At 44.9% G+C, this 18,067-nt stretch overlaps 1 protein-coding gene across 1 annotated transcript in view; it reads right to left on the bottom strand.

Annotated features, from left to right (window-relative positions):
• Window positions 1–18,067, bottom strand: part of lama5 (laminin, alpha 5) — a 166,069-nt gene that overhangs the window by 91,014 nt on the left and 56,988 nt on the right. The window contains exons 3-6 of the mRNA XM_056299591.1: window positions 10,595–10,712; window positions 9,028–9,146; window positions 8,400–8,570; window positions 7,216–7,313 (exon numbers count right to left, since the gene is read on the bottom strand). Of these exons, the coding sequence (XP_056155566.1) occupies window positions 7,216–7,313; window positions 8,400–8,570; window positions 9,028–9,146; window positions 10,595–10,712 (506 nt within the window). The remainder of the gene's footprint in view (window positions 1–7,215; window positions 7,314–8,399; window positions 8,571–9,027; window positions 9,147–10,594; window positions 10,713–18,067) is intronic.

The following is an 18,067-nucleotide window of genomic DNA, read 5'->3' on the forward strand; positions in this document are numbered from 1 at the left end:
TTACAATTAAACTCCCGTTTTATAAACTGATAAACTGGCTTTATATATATAAATCTATGATGGTTCATCTCATTTCATCTCATTTCTTGTTTATTTATTTGTTTGTTTGTATGGTTATTTATTTGTTTGTTTGTTTGTTTATTTATTTTTCCTTTCTATGACACCGAGTGGATATTTGGGTTGTGCATAGCATTAACATCTGTCTATTCTTGGTACATGACATTAGGATGTAGTTTTCTTTTTCTCTTTCTCTCATGTTTTTGATTTTTTTCGTTTTTTCTCTTATTGTTCACAGTAGTTGAGTTTGTATTGTGCAGCACAACTTGCACTGAATTTGAACTATACAGTACAGTGTGAATTGAGTTTGAAATCTATAGTAGCTGAATTAACTTAAGAGTAGGTGAGAAGGAGTAGGAAAAAATAAGTGTATACTTTTTCCTACTCCTTTTCTAACATTCGTGTCTGGCTGGGAGAGTTGGTGTTGGATCGGCTGAGGGAGCCTGGTCTGCTGTGTCCGGTAGGCCCAAGGACCACGGCCCTGCCTGGAGCTGCACCCCAAGAGGAAACACCGAGGGCGGTCTGACAGGACGCGGAAGCGGGGCAGGCTAAGCTAACTGCTAGCCCATGCAGACTGGCAGTTCTGACAGTCATCCTGGCTGGCGTTCGTTCCCTTGGACAGTAATTTTTGTTTTCTTTTTTTTTTAGTTTGGATATATGTGTTAGTTTGGATATGTGTGTTCTTACAGTTCTGGTGGTTTTTGGATGTGTTTTTGTCTTTGTGTTGCACTGCTGAAGTGTATGGAAAAAAGGTGATCTATAGGTGTATAAACAGACGTAGCTACCCTCTGTCGGTAAATTCCTATTCTTAACGCCCGTTCTATTGAAATATTTCCTTCATTCCCACCAAGTTTCCATCTCCTCCCACCACAGGGAGGTCAGAGGTCAGAAGTCAGCGAAAGAGCAGCACCTCTGGAGCTGGCAGGCTGATTCAGGATCTTGCTGAAAGACACTTCGGCAGGGCGGATGCCTGCTGTCAGGGAGCATTTAGCTCAGGTCCCTCTGGTCCACGGACCAGGCCACCCTGCTGCCCTGCTGCACGTGGACAAACAGGTGCACACATGCAGCAGTAAAGGTTCACACACACACTGAGCCTGATAATGACTAGACCAGATCCATCCAGTTGGTGTCTGGACCATAGCCAGCGGTGAAAACTAGCAAATTGAAACCAAATGGAGCTCAACAGAATCACCTAACGTGTCTGTCCAGCCACCTGGCACCAGTGTGACACTCAACAACAACAAAGATTATCCACAAAACTCTGCTATTCAGTGAAATTTCCCCTTATCAAAGCCAAATCACTCCTGATTTAATTTATACAAGTTGAGTGATGCCTGTTGTATGTCCAGTACAGTACAGTATGTTTTTGTCACAGGTCAAGTTATGCTCCCACTGGGAACACAGTGGACATTACGGAAACAGCCGATCAGAGGGAGGACTAAGGATGTCTAGGAATATCTAGGAAAGCATATATAAGATTTTAAGGAGACTATGCATTGTGCAATGCAATATCATATTTTCAGAGATTTTTTCCCTCATTATATTTTACACCAATTTCTATACCTTCAGTTCTGTGTTATCGTTTGGCATTTAGCCAAGCTACGATAATAACTTTGCTCGGGGCATCCGGGTGGTGGGGTGGTCTATTCCATTGTCAACCAACATGGGAATCTCTGGTTCGTACCCCCTTGTTACCTCTGGCTTGGTCGGGCGTCCCTACAGACACGACTGGCTGTGTCTGCAGGTCGGAAGCTGGATGTGGGTATGCATCCTGGTGGCTGCACTAGCGTCTCCTCTGGTAAGTCAGGGCGCCTGTTCGGGGGTGGGGGGGGGGGAATAATGTGATCCTCCCATGTGTTATGTCCCCCTGGTGAAACTCCTCACTGCCAGGTGAAATACAATTGGGGAGAAAAGGGGGGGAAATCCCCCCTTCAAAAAAAAAAACAAACTTGCTCAGTCTTATTTTTCTTGTATTTTTTGTTCTGATTTGTTTGTAGTTGGCCAGGATGAGCAAAGGAGGTTGACTACATCAACATAATGCAACCAGATATAGTGACGTTGACTAAGCAGCATATCACATCTCCGTCAGCCTGTCCTGGTTTTCTGCTGACTGACATAACACATCTTCAGCTGACAAGTCAAATGAATGTGAGATAACTAGAAGAGATGTATAACATGTTGTTTTTGAGTATTGCAGCATATCATATCTCCATCACTATCGCCTTCTCCTTGTTTGTTCTTTACTATGAAGACCTTGTACACTTAGATAGGTACATCAGCTGGATTGAACCCAGGTCTCCAGATACATGGAGACATATCTACAGTAGACTTACTGATCCAGTGTTACAGAAGACATTATTTGCATTGATCGTAAAGCACAGTGCAAGATTTTTGTTTTTGAAAAATTATTTAAAATTACAATTATTTCATGACATACAGTTGAACAGATAAAAAAAAAAGGCTCAAGGTAAAAGTCCCATCTCACGCCTCAGCCACTCCACATTAGCAGACGGGTGTTCAGATGAGCTGCCCAGTTACTTGTTCCAGTATTTTACACGGGGTTACACCAAATCTAAAAGTGTCTTAGAAATCCTGTGACCGGTCTGGGACCAGTCCACAGTTAAATCTGACTGTGACAATGTGATTGGCTGCTTTTGCCAAATATGGGTGCTTTAAAGAGATGCACACTTGTGCAGGATGGGGGGGGGGTGGCAGCTAATTAGTGCAAACCTCGTTAAGACCTTAAAACTCACTTTAGATAAATTATGGCGACTGTACTGAACATGTTAAGCGTATGGATTTCATGGAGGACAAAATCCATCCATCCATCCATTATCCAAACCGCTTATCCTACTCAGGGTCATGGGATGCTGGAGCCTATCCCAGCAGTCACTAGGTGGTAGGCGGGGAGACACCCTGGACCGGCCGCCAGTCCATCACAGGGCCCCCCCCCCACACACACACACGCATTCACACCTAGGGAAAATTTAGTATGGCCGATTCACCTGACCTACATGTTTTTGGACTGTGGGAGGAAACCGGAGGAAACCAACGTAGAAATGGGGAGAACACGCAAACTCCACACAGAGGAGGACCCGGGATGACCCACAAGGTTAGACAACCTCAGGGCTCAAACCCAGGACCTTCTTGCTGTGAGGTGACCGCACTAACCACTGTGCCACCATGACACCGTAGGACAAAATAGTTTACGAAAATATTTCTGGCTGTTTTGATCTGCCCAGAGTCCCAGAGAGGTGAGACGTGGAATAGTACAGTACAGTAAGAGCCAGAAGGTTTAATGTATGGACTATTTCAAAATCAACTGAAATACTTTTTGGTGACAAACAACTTATCTGGCAGTATTTGGACAGCCCTAAACCTGTAGTTTTAAAACCATTCCTCGATGAGCCAGGTATAATAACGCCCCGATTAGGTGGCTGAAACATACCTGATACAATATATTTAGCTACGTGGCAGGAAAACCAGCGGCACTGTGGGTCCCTGAGGACCAGACTGAAATCCCCTGTACTAAGCTCATCTGGGATTACTCCTATGTTAAGGGAAAAACAAAACATCTGTCACAAACCCACAGCCCCACCAAGTTGCGTGACTCTGAATCAAAAGGAAACGACTCAGACTTGTTTTACACATTGAGGAGAGAGGAGCACCTCCATACGGACACACTCACACACACTGACACACAACACTCGAATAACTGCATTTCCACCTTTTCTATTTTTATGGCAAGACCACACGGCCCCCCAAATTGTATTACAAACACAGATCACACGTGTGTAGATGTACATCCATCCATCCTCCCAGACCCCGTGTAAACACACACACACACACACACACACACAAACAGAGACAGACAGACACATAACGGTCATGGGGCTAAGTGCTCCCCTCGCTCTTTTCCCGTCAGCAAGTTAAATCTCAACACAGGCCTGCTTCAGTTTAAACAAACAGCTGACAAACACACTAAGCTGCTGTGCATCGACTATGTATGGACGTTATTTCATTACCCTGCACATAATGTGCTGTAGGTTGTCTTCTCACTTCTATCTGCTGAGTTTTGCATCATATGCACCTGCTTGAAAAGGTTTTCCTCCATGAGGACAAACGAAAATCTGTCTGTCTGTCTGTCTGTCTGTATGAACTGTGTATTTGCATGAATAAATATTGCCCCAAACCCCAGTATAAGACACTATGCACTGGAACATTACTTGTAAAATATAATGCCTTGGTGCCAAAACATGACTTATGGACAGTCTCTTAACAATTAGGAAAGATAAACACCGTGAGATTTCTTGCACAATCCTTGTCAAACACCAAGTGTGTGTCCAGGAAATAAGTCTTTAAACAAAGCAGAATAAGCCCCTCTCATCCTAAGACAGGGATACTGCCTGGACGTTAGTGTGACACACACGTGCTCTATCTATTTCTACCCAAAGCTGAGATGTGTGTACTATATATACAGTGCTGTGGAATTCAACCAATGTGAAAAGTTAATCTTCCTCATCCCTCCTCGTTTCATCTGGAAACTTTCTAAAACGCTGAGAGTATTTTCAAACATTTTCTGCCTACTTGAATTTTCCTTTACTTCTTCCTTTTCTTTCCTGCTCATTAACATGGATATAACGCGTTCTATTTTCATTTCTTTTCCCCCTGTATTTTTCGCTCTCTACACCTCTCTGTTCTGCCCCGCCTCCTCCATCCTTCTTTGTGTTCATGGTTCACTAGTCGCTTACGTGGAAAAAACCTATCTCTTCTTCCTCTCTTTATCTTTCCGTCTTAAGCTGTTCATTCCCTTCTCCGACAGCCCCCCCCCCATCTCTCCATTCCTCTGTTTTAACCATGCCTACTGCCCTTTCAACTCTGTCCATCCATGCATTTCTCAGACCCACAGGTCACAGGCAGAGCGTGCACGGGAATCTTCTGCAAAATGATTTTCTTTACATTTTTTTCTCTGAACACAACCAGTATAGATTTCCTCCATTTGGACATACAGAGAACAGAAATACATCTCTGTAGAGATGCAGAGTATGGGAGTCCCCCCCCCTCCCCTCTGGAGGTATACAGTATACTATAGACATGTCTCTATTTGGACATATGAGGTCTACAACCTTTCTCTAGGGCCATGTGTCTTTGGGTTGGTAGTACACATCTAACTAAAGTGAAGTTTAATTACAGCTGAATTAAACAGAGGATCATGTTGTTGTCCTAACCAGCAGTATACCCTGATCCCCTTTATACCTAGTCATGTCTTCACTGATGTGTTACGGTCTCTGTTATTACACCAGGACATGCCTGTAGACACCTTACACTGATGTGTGTGTGTGTGTGGGGGGGGGGTGTGAGCATGTTGATGTGTGATTGTGTTTGTAAGCATGTACTTGAATGATAGAGAAAGCGAGAGAGGAGCGAGAGAAGGGAAGAGGGAGAGAGAGATAGGGAAAGCAAGAGAGAGCGAGAGAGAGACGGGATGCATTCTGATGTGTGAGTATGACTATCCATACCTGAGTGAAATTTTTTGGGTGTGCATTTGCGTAAGTATGTGTGTGTGTGTGTGTGTGTGTGTGTGTGTGTGTGTGTGTGTGTGTGTGTGTGTGTATGTGTATGCACCATGGGGGATTTCACAGAGTAATGATGGTTTACAATGAAATCCTACCCCCCCCCATCTCTCTTTCTCTCATACACACACACAGACAAGGTGAACACTATTAAATTAATCACACAGTGCAGTCAACTTCCACTAAATCAAAGACCTACACTTATCCCAAATACTAAAATCGCCCCAGGACCAAAAAAAGCCATCTAGCACACACACACACACACACACACACACAGAAGCATACATCCACATATAATAAAACATGCTGCATCTTGTTAGACTACCTCAACAACAATGACAAGGCAGGAAGTTTATTTGTACGGTGGCTGTTATCAAAAAAGCACCTCTCTTTCGCTTCCTGTCTGCTCCCTCGCTCTCTCTCTGCCCTGAGATATAATCCCCCAAGTAACTCTGTGCAATGCATTGACTCTCTACTCAATATATGATTTTCCTGCCTTATCTTCCATCGGTTTCAGTCCTTTTTCTTGCATATCCTTTTTATCTAGTTTTTTCCTCTTTTCATTTTTTTTTGTTTTCATTCATCCATTGTTACTTTATTACATTCTCTGTTGTCTTGATGCATGCTCAATAATCCAGGTAAGAAAATCTCATCGTATCTGTCAATAAACATTGTATCCAGATGAAACGGTTCAACCTTCTTTGATACAGTCTCTGTTTCTTTTTCTCTTCGCTCCTCTCATTAAGTCATCAAATCCGACACTCTCTCTCTTTCTCCGTTCTGTTTTCGCCATCGTGACGCCACTTCTCTCCCTCCTGTCCTGGTTCCCAGATCACATGTGAAACGTACTGTATGCAGTAACATTTCTCCACTTATTTGCATACAAGTAAGTGGGTATTGCTGTGAGGTGAGGGCAGACAGCTCTGGCACCAACTGAATTCTTAATCATCACCATCAAAGCCCTGTTGGCTGAGATCTGAGATAAGAGTAAAGCAGTCAACGCTTCAGGGTGTTAATTTCATTATGTGCTTTTTCTAAAGTGTGTGTTCTGGATGAGGGCATGCGTCTCTGTGTGTGTTTTGTGAGTCATGCCAATGATGCAATGTTTGTATATGTGTATGTGTGTGTGCATATGTGTTTGTATTGAGTGTAATGTGCCTGCGTGTGCATGTCTATGTGCCACCATAAGTGTCACTTAATGGGTGTGCATGTGATTATTTATTGTATGAGGGGCCGTAAAGCCATAATTCATTTCTGGCCCTCTCATGCACATACGTTCTCCTTTCACATATTTTTATTCTCATATTTATATATTTTAACTCACATTCAATATATTTTCACTCACACATTCATACATTTTGCTCTCATGCATATGTTTGCATTTGCGTACACACAGAAAAAAAGAACTAAAGATTTTTTGGGTCTATCCAACAATCTGTGTGAGTGTATATAAAACATAAAGAGTATACATGTATAACACATAAACACCTCAGAAATAATGTATTCACCTCTCCCAGTATATGTGTGCGTGTTTGTGTATGTGTGTGGGTATTTGCATGTACATGTTTGTGTGTATGAGTCATACTTGTATGGGTCGTTGGGGTCCTCAGCATTGCAAGCCTCAGCGTGTCCGTTGCACACACAGCGACCACCGATGCTGATGTCCTTGATGCTGTAGTAATACTGTAGGCAGATAGTCAACATCAGCATCGCAACGTCTTTGTTCTGGATTAACTTCATTCATTTTCTCATTTGGCATTCACTCAGTTTTTATGGCGGTCACAAAATCAAGGTTTTTGTTCAAAAAGCGTAAATATCCAGTTCTGGAAAAGAACATATTACCCAGCTTTTATACTTAACAATGAAATATTACAATACTACAAGATAGATCCAGATAAAGAATAATAACTAAGTACTAATAGTCTTATTGCTTAGTCTCCTCCTTCTACTGCTACTACTACTACTACCACTACTACCGCTAATACTACTACTACTACTACTACCACTACTACTACAATTACTACTAATACCGCTACTACCACTACTACTGATACTACTAATACTATTACTGCTACTACTAATACCACTACTACAACTGCCAGTACTACTGCTACTACTAATACTACTACAACCACTACAACTACTACTAGTACTACTGCTGCTGCTTCACCCAATAGTACTATTGTTCATCAACTCATACAACAACAGGAATATTAACAGTAGTATGAATGTGCTTCACTTTCCTGGCCAACAACGTGCACCTGTCGAATTAATTTAACACACACACACACACACACACACACACACACACACACACACACACATACACACATCATATACTATGTGCTTAAGTAGGTCCAGAAAGAGGAGTCTTGGGAATTGGACTTATAATCATTGTTATCTGTTGCTTAAAGCAACGAGTCATAAGAGTTATAACCTCTGGAGTTCGTCAGTAAAAGAAGGACTAACTGAGATAGATATCATATATTGTTGTGCTTGCTTCATGACATTACATTCGGTGCACTAGAATGACCCTCTCATCGAGCGTCCTCCCTCAGATTGCTCGGGCGTGTTAGCGTGTCGTTACCAAATACATCCACCACTGAATGTTAGGTAGATGAGAATATTTACAAGATCCCCTTTATCTTGTTGTCCTATCAGTCCTACTATTCTTTTATTCGTCTATCGAACCACCTCACATGAAACATCAGGGACAAGCAGAAAGACAGCAAAACAGCGAGCAAGCGGCTAGGCGGCGTGGCATGCTACCCTGCGTGTGACAGTGGGGTCACGGAGGGCCTTGCCCATGAGGTGGCCCAGCAGCGTGTTGGTCCTCAGGAAGCGGAGCCGGATGTTGGTGGCCTTGGTAAAGTCCCTCAGCACCGGGGAGTAGGAGAAGTTCATGGCACCGGGACGACCATTCACCAAGGAGACCACAATCTGATGGTGAGAGAGAGAGCGAGTGAGAGATTGGGGGGGGGGGGGAGTGAGTAATAGCACAACGGTTTAATCTGGAGACTAATATAATATATCAAGTGGAGATACTGAAACCTTGAGCTACATATTCTGTTTCAAGCACACCGCTATCCACTCACACTTAAATATTTTGTATCACATATCCTGCATATCTCTGTGTATGTGTGTGTGTGTGTGTGTGTGTGTCTGTGTCTGTGTCTGTGTGTGTGTGTGTGTGCATTCAGCTCCAAAACACTATCTATCTGCCTTCTCCAAGACTGCTCCTTTATATTGATAGCGCACACATACGCAACCACAAACACAGATAACCATATGCACACTGGAAGCGTACGTTTGCACGCAAGTTCACGTTGTTGCGGATGGAAATAACAGCGACATACAGGTGTGCGCACACAAACACACACAGACACACACATCTTACCTCTCCATTTTCCAGTGGCACTATACGGGAGTACTCGGTTGTGCAGATGACATCGTTGTCGTGGTTGATCCTCTCAATGGTTCTCTGGCCAAAACGCTCAATGCAGTCTCTCTTAGAGGCTGGACACACACACACACACACACACACACACACACACACACACACACACACACACACACACACAGGAAAGACAGAAAGGGAATGAATGATCCACAAAATCACACAATAAGAAACAACAATATGCAACAAACATCCTGAGGCCCGATGTGAACCTTGCACATTGAACTGGTTCTTAATGTGGATTACCCAAGCAGCAGGCTAATAAACCATGTCAGACCCGGTGGAGTTTATCACTATTGCTCTAAATCACCGTCACAGCCTCTGAGGGCTTCACGTTTACACAGTGAGAAACAGGGAGAGACATCCTCCGACAAGCATAATCCAGAGCTTGTTTTTCACTGAATAGGGCCAACCAAGATAGGGGAATAGATTGTTTCCCAAAATAAAACCAGAAAGACCAGATCCCTTGTGTGTGTGTGTGTGAGAGAGAGAGAGAGAGAGAGAGAGAGAGAGAGAGAGAGAATGAATTTAGACTCCCCTATGCCTCCTGTCGCTGTTGCTAGTCTACCTACGGCTAATTTCAGGTACTTGCTCCTGACATGGCGTGCACTCCTGGCTATGACATAATTACAATTCAGTGCTCAGAGATGGATTGTTGAGATTGGAGGCTGACACACAAAACAGTATCCATTTTGTCTCTTACTGTCTACTACATGAGAAAATGTTAATTGTGTATGCGCGCACATGTGCGTGTGTGTGTGTGTGTGTGTGTGTGTGTGTGTGTGTGTGTACCAGCTGCAGCAGTTTATTCTGAAGCATCACAAACAGCAGCTCTCTGGTTTATGAGTCTGAGGCAGACACTTATTCACTCCATGCTACTCTTTATAACTGACCTTTTCCAGTACACACACACACACACACACACACACACACACACACACACACACACACACACACAAATAGACATTTAGATTTCCCTCTCTCTCTCTCAGGTGGTTGCTTCATGCAGGGGTCTGTTGCAGTGGGCTAAAACAGAAAAGCTCGGAATTTCCCCCGTAGCCCACCTGGATTGACAGCAGCTGTATCCAGTGCTGCTGTGTGATGTAAGCCCCGCCCCCCGACTAACCCACCTGACCAACCATCGCCCCCCCCCCGGGAGGGGGGTGTACCAGAGCTGTGTGATTACACTGAGAATGACATCTGCCCTGGAGGAGGTGAGGTCAGCATTGGGTGATGCTCATGGAATTTGACTTTGAGGACTGAGACTCAGCGTCTCAATCCTCAAAATTTAGGCCCACAAACACTTGTGGCTGAAGTGAGAAAGAAGGTCCTCCGTTTAAAATGAAACTGAGAACAATCAGTGTGTGGTCTTTCAGCATGTGCCTGTCTACATACATGCAATTATTCATTATCACATGAATGTGTGTGTGTGTGTGTGTGTGTGTGTGCGTGCGTGCGTGCGTGCGTGCGTGCGTGCGTGTCTGTTTTTGCATGTGTTACTACTTACAGGCGAAGAACTGCCAGGGTTGGTAGGTCTCTCCGAAGTCGACAGATCTCTCCAGAACCCAGAGGTCGGGGCGGGGAGAGTTGGCAAACTTTATCAGCACATAGGCCACGTGGAATAGCTGGAGAGAAATGAGAGGAAGAAGGCCTTGACTCATGTTTCTTTCTAATCAAAAAAACAAAAAACTGAGAACATCAAGATTCATGATGATTCATCTCCATGTCTACAGCACCAGGAATGTGGTAACGCTACCACATCCCAGGTGTGGTAGAAAGCATTCGGCAGGTGGGAAAGGCAAAATATATTACATGAGAAGGCAACTTGGATCATAACTTGGATGTGATTCTGTGAAGTCTGAAATGGCCCAAGCCTAATCCACCAATTGCATTCTTACCCTGTATTACATTTGACTTTAACACATCGTTTCCTGCCAATTACCCCACTCTTCCGAGCCGTCCCGGTCGCTGCTCCACCCCGTCTGCTGATCCGGGGAGGGCTGCAGACTATCACATGCCTCCCCTGATACATGTGGAGTTGCCAGTCGCTTCTTTACACCTGACAGTGAGGCGTTTCGCCAGGGGGACATAGCGCGTGGGAGGATCACGCTATTCCCTCCAGTTTCCCCTTCCGCCCAAACAGGCGCCCCGACCGACCAGAGGAGGCACTTAGTGCAGCGACCAGGACACATACCCACATCCGACTTCCTATCCGCAGACACGGCCAATTGTGTCTGTAGGGACACCCGACCAAGCCAGAGGCAACATGGGAATTCGAACCGCTGATCCCCGTGTTGGTAGGAATAGACCGCCACGCCACCCGGACGCCCCTAAAACATGGTTTTGGATATTATTATTTTCCTCTAAGATAATATCAACTAAAGAGAAGACAAGAGAACATGATAAACCTTATTTAAGCCTGTAGGGAAACTGAAGTGTGTATGTTATCTTAATGTGTGTGTCTGTTAGACAGCAAAGAAGAGAACTGTAAAGGAAGAAGGGAGGAGTGAAGAGACCCATCATCTTTAATAAACCAAACGAGTCAAATCAGAGACTTCGACACTTGACCCTCCACCAGGAGGACATCTAGTCAAAACTATCTGCATCACATTAACCCTAAGTGCGGCCGTTTAGAGAATTGTGTGTCATGGATTATGTGCGATGCTTTTGAAATGTCATTCCCAATAAGCTCGTTGGTGTGACTAATGTGCACCAGATGCTAACCTCGCACTACTTCATCAACGTCGCTAATCAAACTAATGCAAGCTCCCTGGGCTGCAGCACCGCTCCTCCATCACTGTCAATCATCTCCCCTACATGGGCCCCCCCCCCCCCACTCTCTCTCTCTCTCTAATAGTCTCATTCATTTCCTGAAGGGCTCTGAGGTTGGGAGGAGAGTGATGACAACTGTTCAATCAGGTAAAAAAAAAAAAGAGCGAAGGAGGGAAGATAGTTAAGAGTCAGGGGGAGAGAGAGAGAAGAAGAAACAAGTGGAGAAAAGGGAGATGGAGCGATATATTGAGTAAAGGAGAAAGAAAACAGGAAAGAAGAGAACAAGCAATAAAGTGATAGATATGGAGAGAGAGAGAGAGAGAGAGAGAGAGAGAGAGAGAGAGAGAGAGAGAGAGAGAGAGAGAGAGAGAGAGAGAGAGACAGGGAGAAGGAGAGGGAGAGAGAGAGTGTGTGAGGGGGAGAAGGAGAAGGAGAAAGGAAAGACAGAGTTCAGCTGTGTTATTATGTCTGTCAGACCTTGAAATTGCTCCCAAGCCAAAACTATACACACTGCAATAACACTGACATACATTATAATAAGTCACAGCCATCATCTCCCCTTGCAGGCCTCCTGGTGTGTGTGTGTGTGTGTGTGTGTGTGTGTGTGTGTGTGTGTGTGTGTGTGTGTGCAAATAGTAAACAAAAATCTTGCAAATGATAAATAAATGTCTCCGATGGGTAACCCACCAAGAAAAATGGCCAATAAGTGAAAGTCTACCTGGCAAATAAGTATGTGTTCCACCTTTGATGAAACGAATAAAATGAAAAAAATTAAAACAGATTGTGATCTCCAGCTGAAGAGGCACTCTGATAACTTAAAAGTGGACACAAGTGGACTGATGCAGATGGACTTTATACAGAGAAAACCCCTTAAACTTGTCTCCCTCGCCCATGTTTTCTCAAGTTCTGCCCTATGCACGTCTCTGCTTTGCCTCAGGTTCAACATACAGAGCACAGCAACACACACACACACACACACACACACACACACACACACACACACACACACACACACACACACACACTTTGATCAGTCATCAATTGATTTAAGCCTATGATCTCTGGACTTCCTCCCTTTGACAGGCAGCTCTGAGGGTGATGACAACATGCGCACACACACATGCACACACACGATTCATGCAAACGCACACACACACGCACGCACACACACAAACAGCTATTACTCTGTCACTGCAGAACGCCAGGGCTTAAATTTAAACCAGGAAGCTAGAAACCCACTTCACATGGACAAACAAAAAGGTAGTGTGTGTGTGTGTGTGTGTGTGTGTGTGTGTGTGTGTGTGTGTGTGTGTGTGTGTGTGTGTGTGTGTGTGTGTGTGTGTGTAAGGTCCGTTTGTCTGCATGTGTATGTGTGCATTTGAATACAAGGAAAATGAGAGCGAGGCCTCGACACGTCCGTTGGGGCTAAGAACACCAATTCCAGAAAATTCCAAAAGCATTCCAATGATTCTAAAGGTTAAAATCCAAACTGCAGAGAAGCGGCAGTCTGAAAAGCATCCTTTGAACAGCAACTGTTTGCCTTCAACATTTAAAGCTACAATATTGAAGATTTGCATGCAAACAAACACCCTTTTTAAATATTCTTTTTACTGCTGGCTTTTACGTATGTAAGAAAATAGCACCATGAATATTGAGATTGCACCACTGCACTTTATGACCTCTTATTTCGCTTGTATGTAGTCAATCCTTGTGTATATATCTGAAGATTGTTGTGTTGTGTTGTTATTCTATGTTAAGTACACTGAGAGAGCCACGAAACTGGACCGAAATTCCATGTAGTGCAAACCCACATGGCCAATCAACATGATTCTGAGATCATGAACACTTTTGTAGTTGCTGGTTGCTGTCAGGTAGATTTTTCCCTCAGGAAAATGAGCCGAGGTGTAACAGTCTTCATCCATGCCGCAGATGTTGGCGAAATCAAAGAAAAAGCAAAATTGTTCTCATGTATGAGGATCGCCGGTTCAAATCCCTGTGTTACATCCGGCTTGATCGGGCATCCCTACAGACACAATTGGCCGTGTCTGCGGGTGGGGAGCCTGATGTGGGTATGTGTCCTGGTCACTGCACTAGCGCCTCCTCTGGTCGATCGGGGTGCCTGTTCGGGGGGGGGGGGGACTGGGGAGAATAGTGTGATCCTCCCACGCGCTATGTCCCCCTAACTAACCTCCTCACTGTCAGGTGAAAAGAAGCGGCTGGCGACTCCACATGTATCGGAGGAGGCACGTGGTACTCTGCAGCCCTCCCTGGATCGGCAGAGGGGGTGGAGCAGAGACCAGGACGGCTCGGAAGAGTGGGGTAATTAGCTGGATGCAATTGGGTAACAATCAGACTGAGCAGAAAAAGCTTATAAAAGGTCTTCACCCACAGACAGCTCAACGTCTGTATCTATAATCCAGCCTTTTTCGTGTGTTGGGCAGTGAGAGAGGTGCTGACCCAACATTACTGGTTACTCCATCTCGTTTTAAACAGATCTGTGGGATTTGTTGTGGTCCAATAGCAATACAGTTAACCAGTACTATCCTCGATGTATGTTAAACAAAAGCAATCATGATCATCAGGACTGTACCTTTCAACAAACTTCTAAAAGCCTGCACAGGTTAATATTAAGCTGTGTAATTTATTTCAACACATTCTGTATTGTATAACACAGCAATATATGATGTGGGCATTTTGACGCAAACCAATCTCTTGCCTCGTCTGTCACTTTATTGACTTGTCTCTCCCTCTCTCCGTCTTTAGCTCTCTATCCCTGTTTCTCTGTGACTCCCACCCTTGGTGGGAGTCAGTCTATAAACCTGGCATAAACACACACAAGCAAACACACAGGCTCATTCACATGCATATGAAAGGTTCTGCTGACCCCCAAAGACAGAAACACACACACACACACACACACACACACACACACACACACACACACACACACACACACACACACACACACACACACACACACACAAATTCAGCTCGCCACAGGATTTATGGATTAGCGGGGGCCTCCCAGGTCAGCCTCCCTGAATGGCCCACGGATCCATCAATCGCACTGATGCAACCATGGCAACAGGCAGCAAGCAACAGGTCAGACAAGAGACAGAGAGAGGGGAGAGCGAGAAAGAGAGGGGGGGAGAAAGAGAGAGTGGGGGGGAGAAAGAGAGAATGAGGGGGGAGGAAGAAAGAGAGAGAGAAAGAGAGAGCACGAGAGAGGGGGGGAGAAAGAGAGAGCAAGAGAGAGAGAGGGGGAGAAAGAAAGAGAACGAGTGAGATAGAGAGAGGGGGGAGAGAGCAAGAGAGAGAGAACAAGAGAAATAAACAGAAATAAACAAGTGGAAGATAAAGAAACAGGAGCATAAGGAAGTGACAAAGGAACAGGAAATAAGAAAGGAACAGGAAATGGAAAAAAACCCAGTGACTGGAGGAGAATATCTGTCGACAGATGGAACAAGACAACGTTAGAGTAGGTACACCATTACCTGCAGTCTCACTACACTGCTATCAGGTTTCTTTTGTGTTAAACTCCTCTCAAAGGCTCTAAAGGCCAGATATGAGTTGAGACAGCCTCTTCCTCTATCGATTATTAGCTAGGTCTACTACGGCTTACCACACATGTAGGTCACCAGAGAACTGCAGACTGGAGTCCACACATGGAACAGACGTATGGCCCTATGGCCACTTTAGATTTGGGACCAGCGCTGGACACAACTTTATAATGGCGTCTAATGAATGGGGCAACTGAGCATGAGTGTCAGACATGTTTCAATACGTCCAATTATACCCTACAGTCTAAACCATTTATTTGTAAGTGAAATCCAAAGTTAAAAATTATCACCCAAAATGTCCAACACTACCAATGGTCAATCACATTACGGAGCTACATCCTGGTTCGACCTGCAGACATGACCAGACTATTCTTCCCAGTAATCGCATTCACTAACTAGCTGGCTTGCGCAACTGAGAGCCATAGACACAAGGCTCGTGTTCTGATGCCCCGTAAAACATCGTTGTAAAGCAATGTCTAGTGGTGGTCTCGTGCTCAAATCTCTTAAATGAAGCCATTGAGTACCATGATATCATAACTGATATGCGCAATGGCAAAATATGAAAAGAAGACCCAGGTTGTAAAAAAACCTGAAATCATCCTTTAAGATTACTGCATTATGGCGTCTGGGTGGCATGGCAGTCTACCAAAATGGGGATTGCCGGTTCGAATCCCCATGTTACCTCCGACTTGGTCTGGCATCTGTACAGACACAACTGGCTGTGTCTGCAGGTGAGAGGCCAGATGTGGGTATGTGTCCTGGTCGCTGCACTAGCGCCTCCTCCGGTCAGTCCAGGCGCCTGTTCGGGGGGGGGGGACTGGGGGGAATATTGTGATCCTCCCATGCGCTACAGCCCCCTGGTGAAACTCCTCACTGTCATGTGAAAAGAAGGCATGTGGTAGTCTGCGGCCCTCCCCCGGATCGGCAGAGGGGGTGGCGCAGCGACCAGGATGGCTTGGAAGAGTGGGGTAATTGGCCGGGTACAATTGGGGGGAAAAATCCCCTCCAAAAAATAAAATAAATTGAATGCATTACGATTTAACAGAAACTAATCTGCACTTCTTTCCACAGTAAGTGCTAAGCTGCCTCTGAGCAAGTCATGATGCCCAATCTGAGCAAGAGCCCAGGGCAGCTGCAGTTGCACTGGGCAGTAATGGTGATAAATGTGGAAATGTGTGCACGTCTGTGAATATGAAGCAGGACAGTGCAGCAAAAGGCCATATGTGCATAGAGGACTTCTGGACAAAGTCCAAGAAATATCAAAATAAACTCTTGAGTAAACTCATATTGGCTCAGCGGGCTTTCTACATGCTCAGCTCTTCGGTCTGTGTGACAATATGTAAGTCATGGGTGTCAATAACAAACCCGGTTTATACTGTCTGAGCAGGTAAATAAAGACATCTCCCAGCTTCAACCAGCCTGTAAAGGGAACAGCCTCGCTCTCAGTGTGCTATAGATTGTGTATTATTGCAGAGTTCAGGTGTGTGCATGTGTGCACATGTATGCACTACTGTGTTGCTGCAGTCTTATCCACACAATGCAGATGGTTGTGTGGATAAGACTACATGGGTGCACAAGTACAAGTCTTTGTATACTATATATGTAGCTGTGTGTTTGTGTGTGTGTGTGTGTGTGTGTGTGTGTGTGTGTGTGTGTGTGTGTGTGTCTGGCCCCTGGCTGGTTTAATAATTGTACACATTCCTTGGTGGCACTGCATTCCTGGTGCCTCAGGTAACCACAGAGAGAAGAATGCCGGCACACAACAAAGGGGCGAGAGGATGGACAGAAGGTTCGCGGGAAATTAATGAAAGGATATAGAACAGGACATAGGAAGAGATAGAGGGAGGATGAGAGAAAACACAACCCAAGTGATTTGCCAGGGGGGAGATATCGTCAGCATGCTGCCAGCAGCTGTGACTCCTCAAACAATATCCGTAGTCATCAGCTAGGGGGGAAAAAGTCATTCAGTTCGCTCTCCAATGCGATAAGAACAGATATTGCGGGTTTTTTTGTGTTACAGTGGTCTCAGGAAATGACGTTTTCAGTCTGGGACACGGTTAGGATTTCCGGGTCCCCTGAATGAACCATGGTCCCCATCCTTGATGCTGCACCTTACCTCTTGTACTTGGAAGCTGTCCCTTATTTTCCTTCTACCATTATTATTGCTATCCTCGGGAATGGAATAGCATCATGGAATATTCCCAGAATATTCCAAAACACCACTTCTTTCCTCGTGTACAAGGTAATTGGAAATTTACCGCGATCACTTGGGTGAATCTGTCTTACAGGGTCCTCAACAACACATTTTTACCATCTCCCTCAGACTTACAAATGACTACCAACTAACGTAGCTTCTTGCATACTGCGTCAGAGCTGCTGCCCCTGCCTCTCTCAGGGGGTGGTCAGTCATTATTTTAGAAATGGTCAGTTGAAGGTGCAAAGGAAAAAGGCATACTGAAGCACACCTGGATACTGTCACAATGCTGTGTGTGTGTGTGTGTGTGTGTGTGTGTGTGTGTGTGTGTGTGTGTGTGTGTGTGTGTGTGTGTGTGTGCGTGTTCTCTGTGCCAGGTGTGGGGCTTGTGCCTGACTTCTTCCTTTAGGTATGAACATGCTTTCATTTTTACATCCTTTTCCTGTCTGAACAG

The sequence above is a fragment of the Lampris incognitus genome, chromosome 2 (genome assembly GCF_029633865.1).
Source record: "Lampris incognitus isolate fLamInc1 chromosome 2, fLamInc1.hap2, whole genome shotgun sequence".
NCBI lineage: Eukaryota > Metazoa > Chordata > Actinopteri > Lampriformes > Lampridae > Lampris > Lampris incognitus.